This window comes from Myripristis murdjan, chromosome 22 (genome assembly GCF_902150065.1).
Source record: "Myripristis murdjan chromosome 22, fMyrMur1.1, whole genome shotgun sequence".
Classification (NCBI taxonomy): Eukaryota; Metazoa; Chordata; class Actinopteri; order Holocentriformes; family Holocentridae; genus Myripristis; species Myripristis murdjan.
The window spans coordinates 10,367,060-10,394,712 of NC_044001.1; the positions used below are offsets into that span (position 1 = coordinate 10,367,060).

The following is a 27,653-nucleotide window of genomic DNA, read 5'->3' on the forward strand; positions in this document are numbered from 1 at the left end:
TCAGAAATCCATCGGATCCTCCTCTGCTAGGCCGTGATTGGCAACGGTCCTGCCTCCGCCTTTCGGTGCCGTCCCATCACCTTCGGGCTTTCCCTCGGGAGGCGGGGTAAGCCCCGATCCCCCCTCCGGCGCCCCCCAAGGGTCATTGCTAGGTGGGTAGAAATCATCGTCGAAGCCGCAGAAGCCTTCGTCCACGCCCTGGTCGTAGCGCTGGTAGGTGGAGGCGTGGACCTCGTTCTCCCTGGCGGTGATCTCCAGCGTGCTGTTCCACATACCGTAGCCAAAGTAGATGAGAACACCTTGAGGGCACGCGCATGCACACACACACACAGCAAACACACACATACAGACACACACAGAATGTTAGAGCTGAATGCACTATTCAAGAGCTTTTGAAGTGCGGAGAAGCGTCTAAAATGTGAATGCACGTTGAAATTATTCATCCCACTCCCAGCAAACCTTCTCAAACAGGATAAATCAATGCGATGCACACTGCACTAACAAACAATAAGCACCGGCTGCCATAACACAAGCGCTAAAAAGTGATAAAAAACTAAGGGCTGGACAAATAGTGGTGAAATGGAATATTTCCAAACTGCATTGACAGGCAAAAACACAGACGCACACATAGATATCAGCGAGGCAGGAAATAAAAGCGAGAGACTTCCGTGTTCTTCCCTAAAAACCACAAAAGCATACAAAGTGACAGAATGAGACGCACATTCACAACCGATCCAGCACGAACCAAAATAATCACTCCACCTCTAAATATCAAAACAAGGCAAGTTCACTGCTTTCCAATATCACAGGAATGATGTGACTTTTGCCTTACGAATTTGACAATGAAAGCACAAGAGAGACTAAACATATTAATGCAAGAAACGCCTAAATCTGTTGTGTCAGATCAAACTGTCATTCAGCGAACTGGGACGCTTACCGACGAGGCACCAGATCGCGAATCGAATCCAGGTGATGGCAGACAGTTTGAGCATGAGGTAGACGTTGACGAGCATGGCAGAGGCGGGCACAAAGGGCACGCAAGGCGCCATGTAGGGGAGCCGCTTGGGGTTCTCCGGCTGCTGGATGATGATGATGATGAGCAGGGCGATGAAGATGATGAAAAGGATTAGAAGCAGCAAAGCCCACCAGTGACCCTCACCGATACTGCTCGCCCCTGTAAATCAAGACAGCAAACAAAGACAGAGGAAGAGAGAGGAAGAGCCGAAGTGAATATATTGTAAATACATTATAAAGCAATATACATGCACATACACATGTAGGTATAAAATCTCATGTTACGTATTTTTGTAAACGTCTGCTGCTGTCACCTTTTTCTCAAACCATTTGAACCCAACCGAGATCGCCACACCAATTTTCAAATGAAAATTTTGTAAATTTCTGATTTCCAATGGGCTTTATCAATGGACGCAGACAAAAATGGATAAACTTGCACCCAATCAGAGCAACAAAAAACATGTGACAGAAAAATGTAAACAGATTCAACAGACCACTCCACATCAGCGGTAGCCATCTTGGTTGTTCGTGAAAATGACTCAACGGTGCTTCTCTGTCAGATCATCATATCACCCCGCCTCCACCCCTAAACTAGATAAACGGATGTTACTGGCTCGACCTGGGCCAAAACGGGTGGATAGCTGTCCGAACGGGAGGGGGTCCAGACCAGTCTGCCAGAGCAAACACAACATGAGCTCACAGATTCGTCTGGTTCCCAGGCTTCCCAGACTCTGTCTTGTGGACAGCAGAAAGGAAATCGGAGTGGTGGCATGTGGAGACTGGGCAAATGAAGAGGTAGTCAAATAATTGGTGTAAGTGTTCACAATGCTCTTTTTTTGGATTTGCATTTAAAGTTAAATGGCTGAAACTGAGTGACAGTGACAGCAATTAATTTGCTCACTCAAACTACGAGCCGTGCCCACCACAGTCCAACAGCACATTTTTTACGACAGCTGAGCAGTCAGCAAAGCAGCACCCGAATAGATTTGTTATGATAAATGGTCACATTCAAGCAGGGGCGCCGTCTATGGGGGAAAAGTTAGGACAATTCCAAGGGCCCTTGCCTGACAGGGGCCCCCAAAAAAGGTAAAAACTAATATAAAATTATTAAACCATCATCGAGTAAATACATTTTTTTTTTCATGGGGCCCAAAATTCCTGGCAGCACCCCTGTATTCAAGGGCCAAACAATAATTAATGAAAAAATCTGGGGTGAGAGCCTGTAAGTCTATGATACAGTAAAGTGAAGTTTTTTTGCATACTTGTACTAAGTGTATTAATTTTTAAATTTCACTATTGTTGATGGATTGGTGAGCAGAGGAAACACCGCATAGGCCTACACATATGCATAACACTTCTACATTTTCTCACCAAAGATGATGAAGGAGCAGAAAGCGAAGATGAGGATGAAGAGGAGTAGCACACACACAGTGACGGTTTTCCCTGTGGCTGGAGTCGGCCGGTCCATCTTGCCTGGCAGACCCAGTCTGATCCTCAGGGTGTAGTAACGCGGCCCAATCAGCTTCTTCAGACGCCGGGACATCCCGCTCTCTGACTCCTCCGCTTCGATGCCAGTGGTCATGTCCACGGTGCCGTAGTTTGGGTGGCTGGCAGTGTAGGCGGTTTTATCCGGTTTGCCAATCAGCATCTCGTTGTCGCCCAGAGACGGCAGGTTTTTGGCTCCGCAGGTGTTGGTGGGCGGGCCTCCATACTCGTCGGCTTCACTGGTTGGTGAGCAGGCATCTTTCTCGCACTCGGCCAGAACGCCTTCCTTCCTCTTGTTGTTCTGCTCCTCAGACAGGAAGTTCACAAAGCCGTGGATGTCGCCCTCAGGTTGGTAGCGTAAGAGCAGTACACACAGACTAACCTGCAGATCAGGAGAGGCACAACTTGATTATTCACTTAGCAGTCGGAAGAACTAATCTTAATGGATCAGCCCAGCCGGAAATTTTCCCATGCAGCCTTAGTGCAATCCATCCATACAGACAGTATCTGTGCCGTTTGGCAAGGATTCCAGTCTGCCACCATCTACCCTGACTCCCAGCGCCCCAAAACATTCTGCCTCTAATTTGTACTTGTTGGAGGCAGATGGATGCAGTTTGCTGGTGTTATTCAGCAGCAAATAGTTCCCAACAAAACTCTTCCCCACAGATGGCTATGGATCACTCTTGTTAACCATCTCCGAGTTATTGGTGCTTAGATTTGTAAATATTCGACATTTTGGGTTCAAACAAAAAGAGTACTCATCCAGCCCCTTTGTCCTGGGGTGAGGGGAGACAGGGACAGACGTGGCAGAGAGGAAGCATCATTGAGTCTGACAGAAACGATTTGGATAGTGGTAGTGGAAAAATATCTCTTTTTTGTGTTTTGGGTGAACTGTTCCTTCCACATTATGCCATCAAATGAACAAAAAGCTCAAATTACATACAGATCCAGGCATTATATTCATTGTTGCTCTGTCCCCCAAGCAGAACTGTATCAAATTTGTTCTCTTGCAGCTGTAAAAAGAGCAACCAATCATGTGCACTTTTTTTTTATTATTATTGGTACAAAGTACATACTTATTTCTACTTCATAATATTTGTTCCAATTTAAAATGGACTGCCACAGAGAGGTGGCATAATTGCATGATAAGTAACTTAAATGAGACTTGAACAGTTTTCACACTTCATTGCTTTCTCACTGCAATTTCAGCACGCAGCATATACACAAGAAATAGGGCTAAGACGTTAACACAACACAGTCTCACAGGCTCACATCAAGACCAAACACCTTTAAATAAATGCTTTTCTAAAATAAACCAAATCCTTAACTGTGAAATTCTTGATAATAAACCTTTGTAATGCTGACAACTAGGCAAGGCGTCGAGACAGACAGAAGCAAAGCTAAGAAGTCAGCTGCACCCTGCAAGTGCACAGATGGCCTGTGTGTATGTATAGTATCAGTAGCTGGCCACTCACCAGGGTGTAGGCCAGCAGGGTGCCTATTGACATCATCTCTATGAGGTCTCTGAGGCTGACCAGGAGGGACAGCAGGGCAGCCAGACAGCCCGACACCACACAGGCCACCGCAGGCGTCTCTGTGTAGGACGACACATTGGCCAGGAACCTAAACACAGACACATATGACTGAGTGAGACGCTGATATGAAAAACAAACCGCACTGAACAGCCGTCTGCTTGAGTTGTACTGACTTGAACAGCAGCCCGTCCCCGGCCATGGCGTAGATGACCCTGGGCATGGGGAACAGGGAGCCCAGCAGAGAGACCGTGAGCCCGGCTATGGAGCCCACCGCCACAATGTACTTAGCAAACATGCAGCCGTGCACGGCAAACATCTCCATCAGCGGGGCGTCTGCATCGATCTCACTGTATGGCACCATGAGAGTCAGGATCACAGAAACCTGGAGGGAGGAAGGTTAAACACACACCGAGAGTGAAGATTAACAACCTTTTCAAGGAAGGGAAGCAAAAACTGGAAAGCAAAGGCATTTTACCAGGATCAGAAACAAAACCATCTTGGATCAGTCTTGAATCTTGAATTTGGTATAACAGGTTAATAATAAGTTTTGTGTTGGATCTCCAGTCTCCCAGATGATGTGGTCTAGTGCATCTCAACCTTTGAATGATAAAGCCATGAGACTGTAGTCACGTGAGGCAGGCTTACAGTTCTACAGCTTTTCCCAACCATTTAAAAAACAAACGTAGTCTAAAAGAAATTGCATTGTTTTTATGACCCATATTGCCTTATTGATTAACCTATTTTTGCAAACATTATTCTCCAAACGATTTGCAAGTGAAACATTTTCATATGGCGATTGTGAGAATACATGCAAAGAAACCGAAACATGTGGTGTTTATTTTTAGCCCAGAACTCTATGATGTAGGACCATCAATTTTGTTTGTGCTTGTAACATCTTAAATAATAATGTATTTTATTGAATCTATTAATATAATGAATGATATTAGCCATTTTAACAAATTTGTTCTGACTGGTTTTACATAGGAATAGTAGCGTGCGGAGAAACAATAAAATACTGTCTATACTCAGAATTAACATAAATTAAATTAAATTAAATTCTTTATGAAAAAGTGTTACGTTATAGAGGATCCCAGTCAGCCATTTCAACAGCAACATAATGAGTCACATTTTTATATCATTTTGCAATTACTTGTTGCTTCATTCAAACAGCTGAGACCTAATTATTAATTAAATGATTAATAATAAATCCAGAACATGCACACTTCAATTACATCAGCGTGTTTAGGTTTAGGGTTTCACGTTCAGAGAAATGTTGCACTACACACACATATTACAGCACACTGCGCAAAGGCACATACACATAAGCATAAGCAAAATGTGCATGACTCATGTTTTCTGTATATATGTATGTGTGCGTTTGTGTGTGTGTGTGTGTGTGTTTGATCCTTGGAGTGACGTGTGAAATCATGCGGTGCCATCTGTCACAGAGCGTGTGCTGTGAAAGAGAGGGATTTGGATGAACAGATTATGGACGAATAAACAGAGAGAGAGAGAGACAGAGAGGGAAAAATAAAAAGACTAACCCTCGCTGTGGGAAAGAGGGAGATCTGTATTCCCTGGTTGCCTGATGCCCTTTAACCCCTTGTCCAATCCAGGAACAGGCATATCGTGTGTGAACCAATCACAGAGGACTCCACTAATCTACAGGGAACGCAGCAGCCAATCCCGGTTAACCCTTTTTGTTCGAAAGAGCAAAGCTATTTGTCCCAATCTCCACACTTACAGTCTTGAGTGCATGTTCACACACCACCGAGAAAGTGTGGAAGACTGTCCCACGTCTGAAAAAGCCCAAAGGCAGGTGCACTTAATCCACACTTAATGAACCATTACCTTAATACCGCTTAATATCTGGTGGTATTCAGGGCTAAGTATATCCTATAATTCATCAGGAGCTTCTATGCTGAAAGGAAGGGGCAGCAATTAAGATAAAAGGAAAGAAAACAGTCCTAAGTCGAGGTAATATTAGGCAATTGTACCCTCTATTATTAGGAAAATGTCCAGTATAAATCAGGCAGGAGTGATGATCAAATTATTTGTTTATGTATTTAAGATGTCCTGATTATGATTTTGGCTTTTGGTTTAATGTTTGGATAACTGATTGGCCATTGAATTCAGATATTTATTTAGAAAATCCTCTTTGCCTCCACAACTGATCCTACAAATGAAAACATGATCTTTTTGCCAAGTGTTTCCCAATGTGCCTTAATGAAAAAAAAAATCCACACTCTTCATCGCCTACTTGTCCAGGTCCCGGAAATCACCACAAGGAGACCGCAAGCGTTAGGACAACCCACTCTTCGTCTTACACTGTCGCCTTACACTGTATGTGAGCTTCTGCAATGTATGTGCTGTACCTTGAACCCAGTGTCACCAAGAGACGTTTCTGTGCATGCGTTAATCCTGATTTACAGCAGCTACATTAGAACACTGGGATGATGGAAGTCAAAGTAATTTCGAAACTCCTTGACAGTGAAGACAAGGTTTTGGGACATGAAGGGGGAGCGATGTAGAGAGAAGGGATGAGAGCGAGCAAGCGAGAGATAGAGAGAGAGAGAGAGAGAGAGAGAGAGCAAGGCGGGGTAGGCTATTTGAAAAGATGCAGTTGAGTTTTGTAGTTGATGATGCAATCTTTGCCTCAGGCAACACTGAACAAGTCTCAAACCGACTTCTGATAGGCCGCTGTTGCATGGTACCCATAGCAACAACCATCCAGCACAAATGTGTCAAAGTCAGAAATCTGCTGGGCTCTGCAAGCAGAATATCTAATGATCTAAGATAAGATATATACAGTACACGCACAGATGGAGAGCAAGAAGTCCTGAACTGAGTGTGTGGGTACAGTAGGACTTAAAGGAGATAAAGACTCTATTTTCAGCTTTCTGCAAGACTCCTCTTGAATTTTAATTTTTTTTTTGTTAAGACCTCAAATCCAAAGCGATAAATAAGTGCATGAGAACTCAGAAGTGAGGCCACAGATGTGAGCGTCAATATAAAACTTGATAACTGGTAAAATAAATCTGATATAGCTCTGGTATTCTTTGTCATATTGAAACTGGAAATGAAGATTCGGTGAAACAGAAACAAAGGAAGTTTTTCTGAATGCTCTGTTGACTCAGTTATGTCAGGCTGGGATATTCCTGGCAGGCACAACAGCTGGCAGTAACTGCTACAGCAATATTGTGAGTACCCAGACTAGGTGTTCTGTGATTATCCCCAGACCATGTGGAATTTCTTTGAATCCAGTGTAAATTACATTTGAATATGGCGGATTTGCAAATAAAGCTAATATTGTATTAAGTGACTGTGTGTGCAGTGCGTGTGTGTGTGCGTGTGTGTGTGTGTGCGTGCGTGCAGGGCTACTCACAGACACGTAGGCAGTGAGGCAGGTGATGAGGGAGGCAGTGATGGCGTAGGGGATGGAGGTGTTGGGACTCTTGGCCTCCTCTCCTGTCGTTGCGATGATGTCAAATCCAATGAAGGCATAGAAACAGGTGGCTGCTCCCTGCATCACCTGCAACAGGATACAAATAAGAGAGAGATAATGGCTAACAGAGAGAAAATAACCAGATTTATCTATGTATCTATCTATCTTGGTTGGACTGGTTATATTTCTTAAAGTACTGGTTGGAAAATGTACTTTTCCAGTGTTTGATTCATTTCCATTTTGGGTCTAGTGTCTTATGTGTGAGTGTATACATGTGCAAATGTGTGTGTATATGTCTATGTGTGTGTTGTGTGTGTGTGTGTGTGTGCCTGAGCTTACCCCTGACCAACCAAAGGGCAGGAATCTCCCCTCGTCCCAGTTCTCTCCGTTGACGAAGAACAGCCCGGCGATCATCATGAACACCCACACCATGAGGTTGATGATGTTCAGGGCATTGTTGAAACCCACAGAGTTCTTCACTCCCAAAGCAACTATCACGGTCACCAGTATGGCTATCAGCAACGCCAGAAGGTCCGGGTACGACTGCTCCCCTTTACCTAGAGGTCAAAAACACACACAAATGTAAACACACGTAGACACACACACACTCATATGCACATGGACAGAGATATGATTGTACGTTTAGCATTGCCTTTTGGGAGATTAGCCCTTGGTCAGCCTAAATCTAAGTTGCCAAAATCATCCTGTTCACCTCTTTATCATAGACAACTGTGTGTAGATTGATAAAAAGTGACTAGGATTATCTTAAAAGTCAGGAAATGAGAATTTGTTGCATCCATCTCTTCAGTTAAATGGAAAATAATCTTCATCACATGCATTCTGGCAGTTTTGCATAGGAGATTGGTTAAATTACCATTAAAAAATATAGAAAAAATACTTGCTGTTTTGACCTTCCAGGTACTGTTTAACCTACAGTGAGTGAGTTGGGTGATAAGCCTAATTATATCAGTTAAACTGAGTTGATGATATTTCATTTTTAAAACATATGAGTCTACATGCCATTTAATATAGGACTACCACCAGCCTCTTCTACTTAAAGGTCAGTCTTCTGATTCTAGACCATGCTAGTGGCCGACAATCACTCAACATACTAATGGGTCGGCATGAGCGAGTGACCCACCAGAGACATTTACATTTTGCGGGTGTTTGTTTTTATGTAAGCGGCTGACCAAAAAAAAAAAAAAAAAAAGACAGTGTATTCTTTCAACAGTAAAGCAGTCTTAGAGTTTGTTTTAACCTGCTCAGCTTGCTTGAAGTATTTGGAGACAAATTTGGATTGCGATATCAGAAAAACTTACCACTTTCTTTAACCGGTAAGTTGGCAGTCACAGAAAAAAAAGCACTGATTTCCAAATGCTTTCCTGTGATTTTCAGATCTAAAACTTTGATCTTTGCGGCACGCCACACCCAGCTGGTAGTTCAGCGCACTAAATCTAGCCACAAATTGGTAATAACTGTTGTACACCAAACTCAGCAGCGCACAATACGCAGGGGCCCACTCTTAACCCACACACAAACACACCCATTCTTTCTCTCTCTGTTTGTTTGTCTCTCTCTCTCTCTCTCTCTCTCTCTCTCTCTCACACACACACACACACACACATGCACACAAAATTAATGAGTAATGAGCCATAGTTTGTGCTAAATTCCACACTGTCCCAGGGGTGTGGAGGAGTTGTCATTTTTTTTTCCAGCAGGAAAAAGGAAACATTAACTTTCCATTACAGTGTGCAACAGCTGGCTGAACTGCTTGTCATGTGACCACTCCCATCGCTCCGCTCCGTCAGTGGCCAACAGGAAGACACTGACAAGGTGGGGTCGCTCAGATAGCTCTGACTGGCTCACACTTTGGCTATAGGATTACACGTGGTTGGCAGGGTTTCACTGTCACGTTACATGACCAGGGAAAACATGGATGGATCATTTTGATCCCCATGATGCTACCGTTACTTTAATTTCCATAATAACGTGAGTTCCAAGAGAAACTGTGAAACTCCCATTTGGATGCTTCTTGGGGAAAAAGCCTGGCATGAGCTGTCTGATTTCCACGATGGCATTGGTTTCAGTTTTTATGTTTTCCAAGATGTGTAACAATTTATTCAGATGCAGCGGTCCTTATTGCCAGCCTTATGCAGTTATTTCTGTATTCCAGATGACTCTGCTTTCTGTTATTTATAAGATGTCAGATATGGAGCCAAGAAAATCCATTAAAAACATTGAATGTCAAAAAAAAGACTTGATTAAATCAGTTGTTAGGGGGAATCAGGGTGGAGTTGTGAGAGAGGAAACCATCTCTCAGTGAGAGGAAGCATTTGCCCTGCTGACGTGTCCTTGAGCAAGACACTGAATCTCTCCAAGCCCCGGAAATGTTGCACTGTAACTGTCTATGACCTCTGACCTGTAGCCAGTATGTGATATGAAATTACTGCATGACTGTGACAATATTACTGTGATTGTCATTCAGATGAATATTGGATGTGCACGACCTGTGTGGTATTCAACATACAAAAGTTCTCTTGTGACCTATTTCCTATCTAGTCATTAAGCTATCACATAACTGCATGCCTCACACTGGCAGAGACATTGCAGACAAATAACATTATTGCCTCTGAGGCTTGTGCTGACGATGTGTCATGCTGCATTCATGTCAAATGCACACAGCACAGTCAAATGATATCAGAAACATGTATGCAAGGCCACCCCACCCCCACCCCCCTTTTCTCTCTCTGCACACACACAGATATGTAAATAGAAATATTTTGTGTCAAGATTTTCTCAGCAGGAGAGGGAAACAGTAGTATTACTTTACAGTTTGCCATTACTTCATTTGTGAAGACTCGTTAACAATATCTACCAAAGTAATTTTACTTTTACCTTGATATGTTTTTGTTGAAGCCTTGTATTCAGCTGCATTTTATTGTAAATCACACCAGTTATGGAAAACATATTTTGTTGGCTCTGGTGGACAATTGCAAATGTCATTCAGCAAAGAAAGGGAAAGTAATGTGGCCTTACTTTGGATGTTATTGTGTCATTTCAGATTTTTTCCAGCTAAAAGAATCTAGTTTCAAATGTGTCCTCTAATCTTTTAAGAATTACAATTAAAAGATCACATCTAAGTAGGATGCTTTTGTAAAACAGTACATTATAAGGGAATGTGGAAGTTTGTTAAAACATTGGCCTGTATCTGCTCAGGCCGTTGCATTTTGAATGTTTTTGATTTTAGTTTCAGCCATTTTTTCTTCTTTGATAACCTTTAGAGAGCTGCTAAACCAATTTTCACAGTAATGTTGGTGACCATGTTAACAGTGACAATAATGGATTCTTATTCTTATTATTGTTATTCTTATTCTTTTCAAGGGTGTTTCAACCTTCATAATGTTTTAGTTGGAAGTTTGTTTTTGAGCCTCGGCTTGCAAAACACATAGGAGTGAATGGGGAAATGACTGAAGCTGAAAAGCATTCATCATTCAAAGGGTGATTTAATTGCGATGGCGACAAATAAGATGTGCAGACCAACTTTTTGACAAACTTCCATATCGTTTTAAATATTACTTTAGTATATTCCTTTAGTAGAGCAACATTTTTCCCTTTATTTAAGCAGACTTTATTTCAGCAGACCCCAGAAATTTTACTTTCACTTAGTTTAACTCAGCATGCTAGCAGTGTTTCCACCTCAGTAGGCTGTTTTAGTCCTCTTTCTTCCCAAGTTTCAAGCCCTAATTTTGATAAAAACCCTGCAATCAACCCTTAAAATGACTCTCTTTCAAAAGTGTTGAGCAGTCAAGAAAAGAAAGTCTTCACTTCAAAGTGCCAGGACTCCAGCTGGCTCTCACAAGTGTTGCAACACAAGCACACATCTTTCCCCACTCACCGAGGCCGTTGAGCGTTCCGATGTGTGAAATCATGAAGTTGCTGATGCTGTGATTGGCCAGCGAGTCGGCCATGCTGCTGAGAGCCGACGCCCCCGCGGCCGTGCCAATCAGATACTCCAGGATTAAATTCCAGCCGATGAAAAACGCCACGCACTCCCCGACCGTCACGTAGCTGTATGTGTAGGCCGAACCAGTCGTCTTTGGCACGCGCACGCCGAACTCGGCATAACACACTCCTGTGGGAGAGCGGAGGACACCCACACACACACACACACACACACACACACACACACACACACACAAACACATGCCAAAAATATCTTTAGATGCTGACATAGACTCCAGCAGGAAATCTAAGTGCATTGTAATGCAAGTGAAAGGCTTAGTTGAAGGTATTGATGGGTGTATTATGATACTATTAAAATATCCCTTGAGTACCCTCTAATATTATGACTTTGCCCTTGTAATAAGTGCTTACTTATTAAAAGGCTCTTCATATAAATCAGTTGTATCAGCTGAACGGTTATGAGGATGACAGTGCCTTTCATTTTAAGACCTATACTATGCTGGAGTCTCCCTAATCTAATAGGTTTCTATATCTAGACAAGTATGGCTAGGCTGCTGCTATCTGCCCTGGACGTTCCCTCTGGGAGAGATTAGTTTGTGTGTGTGTATGTGTGTGTATGTGTGTGTGTGTCTGTGTGTGTGTGTTCCAGTCTCACCCGACAGTATGGAGGCCACGGCGGCAATGATGAAGGACACAATGACCCCCGGTCCAGCCATCTCCTTAGCAACCAGGCCGGACACCACATACATCCCTGTGCCAACGCAGCTGCCCACGCCTAGCGACACCAGGTCCACTGTGGACAGCACCCGCGCCAGTCTGGTCCCATGGGCGCCGGTGCCCGACGTCGAAGAGTCCAACATGGACTCCACGGGCTTGGTCCTCAGGACGCGGGACGCAAAGGTGTTCCATGCCGACCCCCACTGTACCCTGCGAGGGTCCAGCTTCCCCACCAGACTGCTCATACTGAGCGCCAAGGTCAAAGGTCAGAGTCAGTGGGAAGAGGTTCACAAGGAAGAGTGGGAAGTTACTAGCTTTCTGTCTCTCTCCTGTCTCTTCTTTTACTCTGTGCAAATGGAGGTGTAGAGCACTGTGGAGGAAGAGTTATGCCTTATCCAAATGATGGAAGGCAGAGATGAAAAAGAAGATTTTTGCTTTGGCCTCTGTCCCTCCTTTTGCTGTTATCGCTCTGTCTTTTGTTCCGGCTCAGTGGAAGACCATCTTATTTTTTCCCCACATTGTGACAGAGATGGTTATCTGCAGAAAAAAAAAGACACAAAGATTTATTTTAAAAGCATTTCACAGTACATCACCTTTTCCTATGACACAGTGCTAATTTGCGATCAGACACACACACCAAAGCAAAGAAACCCAAAGCTATGGGTGCAATAAGTGGTGGAGCTGTTATGGAGGAAAGCTCAATTATAAAGTTAGAAATTAAACAATTCCCTCAAAAATGTTTGGTCTTAAAAGTAATGATTTTTACTTTGGACCCCTTGCTAAAGAAAATTAAACCATTAAACCCAATCATGCTACATTCAATGGACCAATAAATACTGTAGACCTCAGTCCACATTATGAGAAGCGGTGTAATTAGAGTTTATTTCAGAATTTCTGAGCTGTATTTATCACTTTGTTGGCTCACTGTTGTGTTCATTCCATTTCCAACATGATCTGAAGACAGGATAGGACAGCAGGAATCTTTTGATAGAAAAATACAGCAATAAAGAGATTAAAGAGGCCAAAAAAAGTAACACGAGGAACATCTATTTGATCAGTAACTTGTGAAAGTGCAGCGGTAATGGCTTCAGTTTACTCTGTCACTGGAAAAGGCAATGTGATTACAGTAATACATAACACTGTATCATGTTGCTGCCATCACGGTGTATTGGGAATCAACCACAAACCAGCCCTACCTGAATGAAGAGACAGCTCATTAACATTCCTCTCCCCACAGCCCTGTTACTATAGCAACCAAGCTCATTAACAAGGGCAGTGGACGCTAAATCATTTTCTTAGTGTGTCTTTGTGTGTGTGTGTAGGAGAGAGAGTGATATTTACTGAATAATTTAATCATAAACACATTCTGATTTGTTTTCTAATAAACTGCTCATGTACGTGTGAGTTTAATTTTGTTCTGTGTACACAACATATTCAAAATTGTGCATAAATATGAGTGTGCTAGCTGTGTTAGTCAGACGTAGGCATTTTTATTTATTCATGAAGATCAAATACATGAACGTCCAGACAGCATTGATGTGATTGCTTACATCCTGATAGTTTTCAACTCTTTACGAGATCAGGAGAAATGACCAGCAGTAACCCATGGGCTGCTCTGCTGATGCTGCAGACAGACACGCAGGCCATCTGCTACTCGCCAGTGATGCTGCAAAACTATAAATCTATCTCTATGCACGTTAGCGTGACAAAGATATCGATTCTTTCCATTCACTGTCTGTTGACAGCAGCAACAGCTAAATATGTCTACGGCTACAATTTGAGCATGAAGATGTGTGTGCACATGACATTTGCAGGTACAAGCTGTGTACCTGCAAATGTCATTTTTACCATAACTGGATGCTGACCATGTCCCTTATGTTTACAATTTTTTTTTTTTTTTTTTTTTTTTTATCCTAGAATAACAATAATCCAAGGTATGGAAAATGTCAGAAATATGTGGGCATTTGTTGAAGAGATTTTTGCAGCACACTGGTAAACACACTGCAGAAAAAAAGGCAAATTCTTAACAGGTCATATAATCTCAAAAAAAAAAAAGAAAAAAAAATCTACCAGGTGTCTGGGAATAAGTGGACATATGTTGAAACAAGGCCGAATAAGACAGCTTATCTCATTCCACAGGCATGTAACAAGATTTTAAGACTAAATATTAGACCAAATGACTTGATAGATTTTTTTTTTTTTTTTTGCTGTGCAGCACAGCCATGCGTTAGCATTGAGACTGAAAATAGATCTGATGTTCAAAGTGTTTATTTCTGCAATGATGATAATATAAGAGTTCATGTGATTACCAGGAAATTCCTCTTTAACAAGTTATTATAAAAGATTATGCATTAAATGTTCCCTTTTACCACTGATAACTCATCGACAGAACTGATTAAAAAGCTTTAACGGTTTAACTGTAAATTGTATGTTTTTTTTTTTCTTTTTTTCTTTACAACATGTCGACTTGGATGACATATGAGTAATATCGTGATAAGAGGTGCTGTCAAAAAGAGGGTTATTATAGTCCTCATGGCAATTGCAGCACAGGCCTGTTCTCTCTCTGAAAAAACCACTTAACCTCCATGAACACACAGCACCTGATTCAACCATTTTGAACAAGCACACACATTTGGCAAATACTAACTTATTACACAACACACACACACGTTTGCCTCTCAGCAATGAGCCACTTAGATGAGGACTGCAATTACCCTGCAATTGACCATGGTAGTTCTGCTCTATGTTTGAAAAGAGGGCGTGGCTGCTTTTGTTGCTGCATGTAGCGTGTGTGCACATGTGTGTGCGTGTGGCTGTGTGTGTGTGTGTGTGTGTGTGTGTGTGTCTGTGTGTTTATGCACACGGCTCTAAAGTGATCCTATCTGTGTTTTTAATGGTAACTGACTGGTGGGGCCTAAGGCTCCATCATCTGTCACCTGCCACAAAGCCGAGTCACATGTGTCCCTATATTACACTGTAATACAATAAGGATTATATGGATATTACATGGATTGTATTGTAAGATACATTATGATATGATACCTCGCAATACGATATGATACAATATGATATGATGTGATATGATGTGATACGGGAGACAAGGTTAAAACATGCTTGGTCAATTAAACAATACAGACCAACATGTGAAAATGCATGCAAAGATAATTATATTGCACGGCCTCAACAGTATGTTGTTACTTAAGTTAAACTATTACACAGTCTACTACTAAAATAAATTCTATGGTAACAATTTATTTGTATAGTCCAATATTGTCAAGGGTTTCACTTGCCTATATCCTGTATCTCAACAGACTATAAAAGCCTGATCCTTCACCAAATCCTAAATCTGACACAAATCCAAACACTGACTAATAATAGTCTACTTTTCAACGACTGTATCAGTTGAAATAAAATTTCTTAGTGACACATTATAGTCACTTGAGAGTGGATATCAGCCTTGGATCTGAAAAGGTGTTACCTGTGACATACTGATTGTATTTTCAATCTAAAATCAAAAGATCAGTTCCGTTTTGATGAAAAAATAAATAGCCAAATACTTGGAGTCACATAATGGAATTGTTTGCACAACAGCAGAAGCTATTTCTTACATCAATATGCTCATACCGCATGCACATGCACACAGTCAGCGCTAGTCAATATTGTATTGTGTGTACATGTGCATGTGTGCATGTCTGTGTGTGTGTGTGTGTGTGTGAGAGAGAGAGAGAGGAGATGAGAAGATGAAGGGATTAAGAAGAAAGAATGTGGAGGATGAGCTGACTGAAAAACAGCAAATCTGTTTCTCATTAGAGCACCGTGCATTGATCCTCTGCTTGTTGTGGCAGAGCAGGTTATATACGATTCCATCAATAAGTGTGTGAGCCGTGTATGTGTGTGTGTGTGTGTGTGTGTGTGTGTGTGTGTGGCATGCCCAGACACACCTTAATTGGTTTAATTGGAGACACTGACAGATATGCACGTATCCAATCACACTCAGCAAAACTGAAAAAACATGACAACGTGGGAAAGAAATAGGGTCTATGTGTGATTATTTTTACCTGTGATCACAGTATAACTGCAAACACACACACACACACACACACACACACACAGCATTATACCATTCCAGATTACAAATCAAATCACGGAAGCAGCCTATTTTTCAAAAGAACTATTACATTTTTTGTTCTCTGGCTGGTTACATGGACCACCACCTGCCCTGCGCCTTATTTGAACAACAGATCAACAAAACAGAACAGCACAATGCCCAGCAGAAGCAGGTGTTGCAGCTGCTCTGTGCTGTAATATGGTCTTTAATTTATTCCTGGTAGCAGTTTTCCTCGGGATTTGGGTCCAAGACTACTGAAAACCACTCCAAAAAGGAATGAAGCTTATGTGACAAAGCTTGCAAAGTATCCCTAACACTGACAAAGCATCATCCTCTATCCTACACTTAGCCTCCTTCAGTGCTGCATTTTTTTTCCCCCTTCGGTTTTACTGCCATTGACTGCCATTCACTGGTGCATCAATCTCAATCAAGTGACTGCCAGACGGTTCCCTTCACTTGCTGACGGAAAAATAAATAATAAATAAAAATAGAATTTAAATTTCAACCTGCACCATCCCTTGGCTCTGAAAACAAGACAGAGACAGGCGGAGTGCTTTTTTGTCTGGGCCTTTATATGAAACACAAATCAAAGTGCCACTGGCTAAGTTCACTGTTGAATTATTGAATATAGTGTTGGCTCATGTAATAAATTTTAATTTTATTCAGAGTCATACTGCTTTCGTGACTGTAAAACTTCATTACAAGGGGAAGATACATCGGCCTAAGACACTTTGTCTAGTACCTAAAGGTAAAAAAGTGGAAAGTAACTAACGATAAGTATTTATTCAAGTTGAGCTACGTTACTTGAGTATTTACAGCCCAGTCAGCAGAATAAAATGCTGCCATTTTACATTTCTGTAAACCAATAAAAACATTTAAATGTCAGTGTTTCTGAGCCAAGAATATGTTGCATACCAATATTTATGCTTACAGTAACGGTGGAGCCTACATCAATGTCACATGACTGTATGGCAAGCTACAGTCATGTGGCATGTAGCTCGCCATGTAGCTTGCCACTTTTATTTGCTTCATTAGCTTTGTTAGCCACCAAAACTACTTGGTTAAGTTTAGGAAAAGGTCACAGTTCACAATATGAAATGTTAACTAATATTCGTTAATACAGATAATAGCAATATTTTCTTCCTGGTGACTGAGCTAGTATTTCTATATTTTTAGTTTCCGAAAGAAATGTTGTACTGTTGACTCCACAGTTAATAGACAGCAGAAACTTAGAATTACTCTGAAGCTTTTTACAGGCAAAACATATGATCAGCTTACAAAATATGATGCATTGTTGGAGTGCCAGCTGGCCGACAGTATATTACAAAAAACAATACTACAAGTTAGTTAACACTCTGAAAGGGACCATTCCTCATAATGAATAGCACATTTTACTGCTAGTGGCCTACTTATACAGTTTAGCTTAAATCAGATTTTGACTGCAGGACTTCTACAACATCCTTTTAACTGCCCCCATGTGTATGTATGAACAACAACTGGTACTGAGAACCAGCACTCTTAACACTGTAATACATAATCTATAATATAAAAGAACAGGCGATCCTTGCAGTATGTCATGATGCTTGTATTTATAAGCAGCACAAAACAAAAATAAAATTGGTCAGACTTCACTTGGATGGTCAGATGTTGATGCTCAACTTCCCATCACATGATTATGTGTCAGTAAGACGTCTAAAATTATTATGGTCCAATTGCGTGGAAAGCAGCAGTCTGGGCTATTGTTCATCTTACATTTAGTGTGGGTTAAAATGAAAAATAAGCATTAATGTAAAGCTGTATCAGCCAAACAAAATAAAGGAAAGCTGTAGGAGCAGGGTGATAATTTATTTTTTTTTTTTTTGCTCTTTATTTTGCTGTGTGTGTGTGTGTGTGTGTGTGTGTGTGTGTGAGCGATATGCTGTGGCTGTGTTTACATCAGCTCTATCTCACGCTGACGTGCCAACAAGCAACAGTAATACAATTTCTAATAGCACCTCTCTCAAATATCATAGCAGTAAACAAACACGGCCCATTATCTGCTTTGCTGGAGTGTTGCTGTCTAAAGATCAATAGTTGATGCTCCATCATCATCATCACCACCACCACCACCACCACCACCGCTAGCATCTTAGCATTAGTGCATGTCCTCTCTGGGTAAGCAAGCTGTCAGAGCATCCATCCTCCAGGTCTAATCAGCCATGACTAAGCCAATGTCTGCGTCTCTGCCCCCGTCTGTGTCTGAATTACCGGGTGAATAACCTGATTGAGCTTCCATTGCCTTTAAGAGCCGCATCGTCTTAATAATGCTAAGAGGTTCTCTGGCCCAACCTGGCAACTGGCTGGCTCCAGCCTTGGCCCCTGTGCAGGCTAAACATGGCAACCGGCCATGGCCTCGTTCTGACTGGGTCACAGACAGAACAGGAAGGAGCTAACTCATCATCGCTCAGCAGAATACCTGAGTCAGAGAAAACAGCCTCTCTCTGTGTGATCTGTGTTCCTGTCTCTCTCTCTCTCTCTCTCTCTCTCTCTCTCTCTCTCTCTCTCTCACTCTCTCTCTCTCTCTCTCTCTCTCGGTTAATGAGTAAGTGAGCCAAGTTGTTCGCCACGATGACAGTTTTAAAGTCGCAGCGAAACAGCATCATGATGGCCTCTTGCTTTCTCAATTTGATGCTATTTCCTGTTGAAGCACAATGTTGAGGCCGGGCTGAACACAGAGACACATCATTCAAAAGTGTAAACCGAAAGGAAAACAGTTACGATCACTTAGAGAAATGTACTTTTATTGGACGGGAGGGTGTGACTTTTTTTTTTTTTTTTTTTTTTTGGTTCAGATTGTTTTTCAGCTGGTTCAGCATGAAGTCGCCATGAGAGGTACACTGGTTTCCAAGTAGTAGAAATTTAAGACATTGTGTTCCCCTGTCTGTCTGTACTTATGCCTGTCTGACTGCCTGTCTGTCTACTTGTCTGTCAGTCTGTCTTTTTTGATTTATGAGCGAGAAAGAGAGGGATGAGGGGAAGTCTGCTGCTGACGTTGCCTCAAAGTACAAGCACGATCGTCAACACATCTCTGGGGAAGGACAATGTTACATAACCAGGCTGGTTGTGTGTGTGAGTGTGTGTGTGTGTGTGAGAGAGAGAGAGAGAGAGAGAGAGAGAGAGAGAGAGAGAGAGAGAGTCAGAGAGTGAGATAAAGAGAAAGAGTGAGAGATTGTGTGTGAAAGGGAGAGAAGAAAAATGAGTGATAGGGTGTGCATAATTAAAGTGCATGCCTGTTTGTTTGTGTGTGTGTGTGTGTGTGTGTGTGTGTGTGTGTCTGCCTCAGTTCGTCAAGATTTATGAGGCACAGGCAACTTGCTGTGCAAGCCTCTGTGGACTAATACACACACAAGTCCACGATACAGCATCCAGACTACAGCCTCCTCTTACTGTATCTATTAAACACATTAACTGCATTACCATCAATCACTATGATTGATTTAGGTCGTCCATGCTCATTTAAACACAGCTAGTTCTAGTTCAACAAGCCTTATCATTTAATTTAGTCTAATCCTTTATGAATAAAGTGTAGTGCATAGAAACCTCATTAGTTACATTTCAAAAAGCCTTATTGTTGAACGCATTATAGTTTTACATCAAAGAACTTATAATGATGTTAGCTTTTAACACTATGGCTCATCAACACAAATCCAGTTCATACAGTTATACAGTATGTGTGCGTCTATATATACAGAAAATTATTTATAGTGTTGATTTTACATGTACTAAAAACAAAAACAATTCTGGCTCCACATTATCAGGCCAGCCGAGGAGTCTTACTGACAGCAAACAGAGAATTGGGCTGGTAATAAACTGGAGACAAAAATAAAACTGCTTTTCCTCTGCTTGACCAACTCAGCTCTCAGACTGTCTGGCTGACCTGTGTGGTGACTTGGCTCCTTGTCCACCTAAAGACTAAGATCTCACTTCCACTGTCAGTCCAGCTTGGCCCAAATGTGCTTCCACTAGGGCTGGAGGATATGGACAAAATCAAATATTGTGATATTTTTAAATAAATACCTTGATATCGATGTTGTGGCGATATTGTAGGGATGATTATGACGGCAGCGATCAGTGTGATATTGGTCAAAGATGGGAAATAGAGACAAAGTCTGCATGCAATGTACTTGGGCTACAGTCTAGATTTGACATGCAGTGTAAACAGAGAGCTGTCATGGCTGATGGCCTTAGCGCCTTGTTGAGTGACTGGTCAGTCAGTCAGCCCTAACATCGCTGTCTGTCTGGCCTACTGTCATTCTCATCACTTTAGCCTAATTACTGAGAGCCTGACACTATTGGGGCTGGATCGAAACGAGTAGGAACACTGAGCCGTGATGTGGCTCAGCTTCACTGAGTGGGCTGTCAGACTAGCTTACTAATTTACTGGCTGGCTGGCTGATTTCCTGCCTGGTTGGCTGATTCTCTGGCCTGAAGCTTAAAACATACTGTGCTTTGCCATGGTCTAGATTTATGTTATGGGAATAAAGCCAGAGTGAAAGATATGCACCAAGAACCCCATTTCCTTTCACTTTCTTCTTCTGCTTTTTTTTTTTTTTTTTTTCAAACTCATAGCAGTGCTGGTCATTGATGAACAATTATAGAAATGCTGAGAAGAGACTACACACAGATTGTGCTGTCTTAATGAATACTGTATGCAGACTTCACAATGTTGGACCCAATGGCTTAAACAAAGAATGCAATTTAAGCCTTTTTTTTTTTTTTTTTTTTTTTTTTAATTAATCTAGTATCCATGTGACAAAAAATTTTTCTTTAAGTTGGTCATTTGTCCAGTCTTGTAAAAACTAGATTATAGTGTTTTGTAAAAGCAATAAGTTGAAAGTTGTCAAGTATTTTCCAGCATTATGCCATTAGAAAAACAAACAAACAAAAAAAAAAAAAAAGTCACAGCTCTCTGTATTGCTGTATCTAGGCTGTCTGTCTCTTTAAGGTGTATATCTCCTCCCAAATGTCAAAAGTTTTTAAGATGGAAACTAATGTTGCTGGTTCCTGGCTAGAGGTATAAACAGAAATACCTCTGCGTGGCTGACCTGACTGTCTGTCATCCAGCTTGAGTCACAGACAGTTGCCTGGCCCGCTGCATCTCCCATCTATCTTGCCCTAATGCAGCACATTGGCAGCCTAAAGCACTGAAACGCACTGGGTCTGCTTCCAGACTTCAAATAAAAATAATAAAAAAAACAACTGTGCCCATTCATTTGGCTGCCAGGCTATCCAGCCAGGCGTATATCCTGGACAACACTGTGCTGCCTCAAGCTTACAAGGAAAGGACATCGCTGTGGAGCATGTGAGCCCACATTGGTGTGGAAAGTTTTGGTGCAGTGGACATTATATTGAGTGAAACAGCCTCTCTTCCTTTTATGCTGCAGGCAACCAGTAAATTATGCCAGTTTACACAATATTACCCCAGCCACTTTCTCACATTTGACATATTGATTTATGGATATTTCCCTGTGGCCTATTGCACAGTTTAAACTTTTTTCTAGTTGTGGCTAATATTAGCATCGTTCAGTTAACATTAGATTATATATGTCAAATCAAACTGTTCACAGGGTTGACAGAGTACATTGACAAATATGATTCTTGATTTTATATAATTGAAGAGGCAAACTATAGTGCATGGCAGGATATCGGGTAAAATGGCAATTTACCTTTTCAGCATTATGCCTCACTATGCACGTTTTGATCGTACATTCAACTAATGCCATTAATGCTCATATTGATTTAAACAAAAAACAAACAAAAAAAAACACCAGTTCGCAGTATGCAAAGTGTGTTTTATATGTACTCAAATGTCCTGTCCTGTACAATTTAAACCAGCTTATAGGTATAGAGGGTTTTTCTATGCCTGTTCTATTGACACACTGTCTTTTCCTTGTCTTATCAATTCAGTTATACAGACTAAACCCATTTCTTTAATGGCCTAATATTTCGATGGGAATCCCCACTGATGGCAAAAACTGAGTTTAAAACCTGCAGAACGGACTCATTGATTCCAGACTTAAGGCATAAACAACTGTGACATCCCTCGGGCTAGTGGTTTGACTCTGCACATCCCTAAAGACCATAAAATATGGCCAACACCCAGTGATAATGGAGAAAGGCAATTTTGCCATCAGCTTCTTTTTTTTGCCACAGTACTATAAACCCATCGATCCTGTTTGCTAATCCTCATCCCTGTTGCCTGTCCAACTTTATTGCCTGCGAGCGCTCTCCCTATGTCTGGTCTTTAATAACAGACACCTCTTCACCATCTACCTGTCTTGTTTTTAGGCTGACTCAGAGAAAACACACTCCTTAGTGCACCATCGGAGCTGCATATCTATCTTTCTGCCATTAACTCCCACTTCCTCTCTTTTTCTTCATCACTCTGTCCCCAGGCCCTCTCTTATTATGAGATTTTTGTCAGTTTAACCAACCACAACTCTTTTTCTGGTATTTGAGAGGTCAAGGTGAAGTACCAAAGATGATTTGGTGAGACTTTTCTCAATGTCTGATATTGGGTTCATACTTAACAAATGCAGCACATAAATCTTTTGTAGTGTCCAATTTGATAAAATTATAAGCAAAGTGTGCAACTCAACTCACTATCTTGTTAATAACACACATTTTGAGTTTAATGAATCTATGAACTAATCCAGGAAAAATAGGCTAAATTAAATATATTTAATTACCTGGGGAACCAAAATCCACATCGTCTGTGGTACCTGGTTGTAATATTAACCTGAAATATAAAGGAAATGTGGCTTCCTACAGGCCCAATTTGGTTTATGAGGAGCAAATTTACACCGCACCACATACCGCCTAGGAATGACTTTGAAAACTTTAATTTTGTTTTCTGCCCACACTCTCGCTCTCCATGGTATAAATTTAGGAAAAACTAATTAAATTCTTAAAGGTCAGCTGCTATTAAAATAATAACGATAATAACACAAAAGTAGAAAAAAGCACTTGGTTTTTGTGAAGGTCAGAGGTACCAAGGGCTGAGTGCAATCATAAAGCTTTCTGATGATGGTATATTTTCTCCATGGATGTTAAATAATTATCATATTTTTCAAACAGTTAAATCAATAAATGGTCAAGAGCATGTGGAGCTAGTTTAGTTAATCATCTTTTTTACATTATCTTTCTTGGAATAATTCCATTCAATAACAGTTTTGGTATGGAGAAAACAGTCAGTGCAAAAACTGCTGATAAGGGAAATGCTGTGCTGTAGATTGGCACTCAAAAGTTAAAGGAAAGGATAAAGGATAAAAAGGAAAGACGACAATGAGAGGAAATTAAGGTAGAAGCCAGAGCAGACTTGCGTGTATGCAAACCCACTGATATACCTCTAGGGAAGCAGTCACAGATGCCTAACAGAGATCAGATTGCATTGCAAAGATAATGCTGAAGGCCTCCCACACACACACACACACACACACACACACACACACACACATACTCTAAAGCCCTCCTATCTCCCTCTTATTCTCTCCTCTCTGTTTCCTTTCTCTCTCCTCAGTGGCTGTTGGCCCAACAAGCGGAGGGGTGTTTATGCTGTTGACAGAGATAAGGGAAATAATGCAGTGTGTGTGTGTGTGTGTGTGTGTGTGTGTGTGTGTGTGTGTGTGTGTGTGTGTGTGCATGTGTACAGGTGTGTGTGTGTGTGTGTGTGTGTGTGTTTGAGGTTCTGATTGTATTAGCCATTAGCCTTTACACGCAGGCAGGTTCACTGACGTCAGTGCAGGGCAGAGAAATTAGATGGTGGGTGTAAACTCTGCCATTCATAAATACAATGAGTCTATGCAGTGTGTGTGTGTGTGTGCGTGTGTATGTGTGTGTGTGTGTGTGTGTGTTTGTGTACATGTGATGCCCCATGAGTCACACCTAGCCTATATTTTACAGTGTTTGCTTACACATTACACTCATTACACATGTGAGCTCCTCATCTGTCACAGGCAGTCACTTAATGCACAATACTTTCATCAACGCTGACAAGCAGACACACACACACACACCCACACACACACACACACACTCAGCTGCCACTATATCATGTACATGTGAAGCACTTTGTAATGTGTGCCTCATAAATAAAGATGACTATTATTCTTATTATTACATGTGTCTTGGAACCTCCTCTTCAAATATTTGGTTTTGCGACAAGCACAATCTATACATCCAGACAGTGACTGTATAATTTAGTGAGGTTTGTAGTCTGCTGTGATCTTCCCTGTCTCCCAGCTCCCCCAATACAACTGGGCTGGGTGGATATTCGATTGCGAAGCCCAAACTGTCAAATATCATATGTGGGAAAAACTCCACAGCAACAGCAACAGTTTCCAAAAAACAATTAAACAGGTACCAAGTGTCAAAAACATCCCTTGATGGTGAAGAGTTTCTCTGGGAACTATTTTCCTGCGAAAGAACATTGGCAAAGTGTAGCTCTCTGCCCCTAAGGACTACAAATTAGGGACAGGTAGATACTGTCGAAGATGCAGTTTGCTGGTGGTCTCTGATGTATTTTGGGTGATCTTTTCCTTTAACTATGGGTTTAAATGTGCTGACAGGAGAAATAAAGCTTGAATACAATGTCATAAAACCCATCTTTTTATCCTCTGCTGTCCATTGCTTTGTTTTTTTTATTGTCTTTCCCTAGATAGTACTGTTTTTTTTATATCTTTGTTTTGAGTCCTCTGTGCATATTTCATGTTCAGTGCTCTTTTGCTCTGGTTTTCTTTTATATTGAATTTTATTGTGTTTTACACATTATATTATATTATATTATTATTATTATATTATATTGTCTTTTCTACTATTATTATTATATTACATTTTAAAATTACTGTTGCTATTAGCATGAGGCTTTTTGTTACCCTTGTTAAATCTTACTTACAGAAACTTTGTCATAACTGTAATCACTGTAAAGAAGGCTTCTTTAGGTAATACTGTGATACCTGTCAGTAAGAATGACTGAAAAAATAAAATACAGATGTTAGGAGGGTTATGCAGGGTGAAAAAAATGAGGGGAAAGGACAGAATTTATTCTTTTGTGAATGCTATCCTCATGTTTTTTCCCCTTTCTTTTCTTTTTCAAAGCTATGTAGGTTATCTGCCACAACAAAAAGGATAAAAAAAAAAAAAGGATATTTTTATACTGCAGGCAAACCCTAACATCAAAGTACCTCAGTCCTCTTTTGGTATTTCACCATTATACAAAAAGATATGATACTGTTCCCAATGAGTCATGCAAAAACCTCCCCACTGTTTTTATTGGATTGCATTTCCAAACAGCTAATGGGGAGATTGGAAGTGGGCCAGGGTTCATTGAGTGTTTCTTAATGGCTCGGGAGAAAATAAATTGTTTCCAAAATGTTATACATCCATTTTTTTTTTAAATAAATAAACTTAATTATTCCATGTCACAAAAATATAAATGATGTAGCCTGACAAAGTGTCCTAATTTTATCTACAAATTACAAAGCACTACCATTTGTTATATCTTTGTGGAATTAGTTTGTTTCAATTAGCTGTCAATTTTATGTGTGGTGGATATCTCAGTTTACAACAAACCCCCTCAGCTGGAGAGCACATAAACCAACTCCATTTAAAAATGACTCTATTAAAATAAAAATCAACTTCTTTTTTTTATTGAAGCTGTCTCTTGTGGGAAATAAGAGGCACCTGTTGAGTGCTGACGTGGCTGTCAAGTTTCAGAGCAGCAAGTCCTTTATTGATGACTGTTTTCAGCACCACGGACAGCGCTTCATCACAACTCAGTAAGAGGGGATGTGGAAAGAGAATTAATTAAAGAGGAAAAAAGAGGCAAGACCTTATGGCAGAGAGAGGGGGAGAGATGGAGAGAGAGAGAGAGAGAGAGAGAGAGAGAGAGAGAGAGAGAGAGAGAGAGAGAGAGAGAGAGAGATCTGGCCATGTCATTAGGGATTAGCCCAGTTCCAAAGCTTCAGGCTTTCAGTGTCTGAGTGCTCTTGTCCTCAGAGTTACATACATGCAGCACACACACACACACACACACACACACACACACACACACACACACACACACACACACATGCAGATCTACAGTATACAGTACTATCTGTGTGAAGCTGTGGGGTAGCGTGAGAGTGAGAGAGAGAAAAAGAGAAGGGCAGAGAAAGATCTAGGATAGATAGATAGATAGATAGATGGTGCAGGTGATTATATAAGTCAAATCAACACTTAGGCCTATTACACTTAAAAATATGCTTTTTAAGCTACATAGACAGCGAGTGATGCGTGTTGAAACAGCAGGTCTGAATCAGTGAAATCAAAGCTTGTGCTCTCTGGTTCTTCATGCTACAGAGCAGAAAGCAAGAGCCATGAGACTCAGAGACAGGAAGTGATAATGATCAGGATCTCTCTCCCTATCAGACACTGAGTCAACCTTTGTCTGCACATCTCCTACAATGAAACAGGCTTCTGTGCATGATCCTAGTTCACCAAACCCTCCTTTATGCGACCACAGAAACTCTATGCCTGTTCTCTGCCATGGCATCACAAACCTCTCCTCTCCTCCCCTCTCCTCTCCTCATCATGAAGACAATAACTCTCACCAGGACAGCTCTACGCTTCTCTCTTCTCTCTCAGCACACACTCACAAGCACAGTCGAATTACAACGGTAACATTTTCTAAACATAAGGTGTCTGTCGCGGACTCACCAGGAGAAACACTTTTTTTGGCGATTAATTCAAACGTCCCACCCTCCGCCGCCTCTCCGCCTCGTCCCAGCCGCACCTCTCTCTCTCTCTCTCTCTCTCTCTCTCTCTCTCTCTCTCTCTCTCTCTCTCTCTCTCTCTCCTTCCTTCGCCTCTCGACCCTCCAACGAAGCCTGCTGCAGCTCTGGTCCGCTGGGAGAAGCGACACCCGCCCTAAACTCTCTTTCTTTCCCTCTTTCCCTCCCTATACTTCTCACGCATAGACGCACACCGCTCAGGTGAGGTGTGCCTATTAACACTTACAACACGGGAAAGGAAGCATTTGCTCAACATTTCTGCGCACTCCATTGAGTCGGCAAACATCACCTCTATGAGGGCGCACGGTATCCGCCACGTTATGCACCATCGCACATAAAAAAAAACACAAAGAAAGACAACAAAGAGAGGGGAAGAGGGGGAGCGGGGGAGAGGGCAGATTGGAGTCGCGAGAAAAGGTGGATGGGAGGACAAAGAAGAAAAGAGAGAGGGGGGATAAACACTCACTGTGACCCGGGTGGATTAAAGGATGCCCATGTCGGATGCTGCAGTCAGTCACCAGCATCAGCAGCAGCATCTCCGGGCTGCACGGCGCATCACCGGGAGACAGCGCAGA

General features: G+C 41.6%; 1 protein-coding gene across 1 annotated transcript; it reads right to left on the reverse strand.

Annotated features, from left to right (window-relative positions):
* On the reverse strand, positions 1–27,653 carry slc7a14a (solute carrier family 7 member 14a). The gene is made up of 10 exons (XM_030045032.1): positions 27,545–27,653; positions 12,098–12,696; positions 11,375–11,611; positions 7,819–8,036; positions 7,420–7,566; positions 4,208–4,416; positions 3,975–4,122; positions 2,386–2,881; positions 938–1,174; positions 1–299 (listed from the first exon to the last, which is right to left on the reverse strand). The coding sequence occupies exons 2-10, from the start codon at positions 12,402–12,404 to the stop codon at positions 1–3; spliced, it is 2,298 nt and encodes a 765-aa protein (XP_029900892.1). The 5' UTR covers positions 12,405–12,696; positions 27,545–27,653.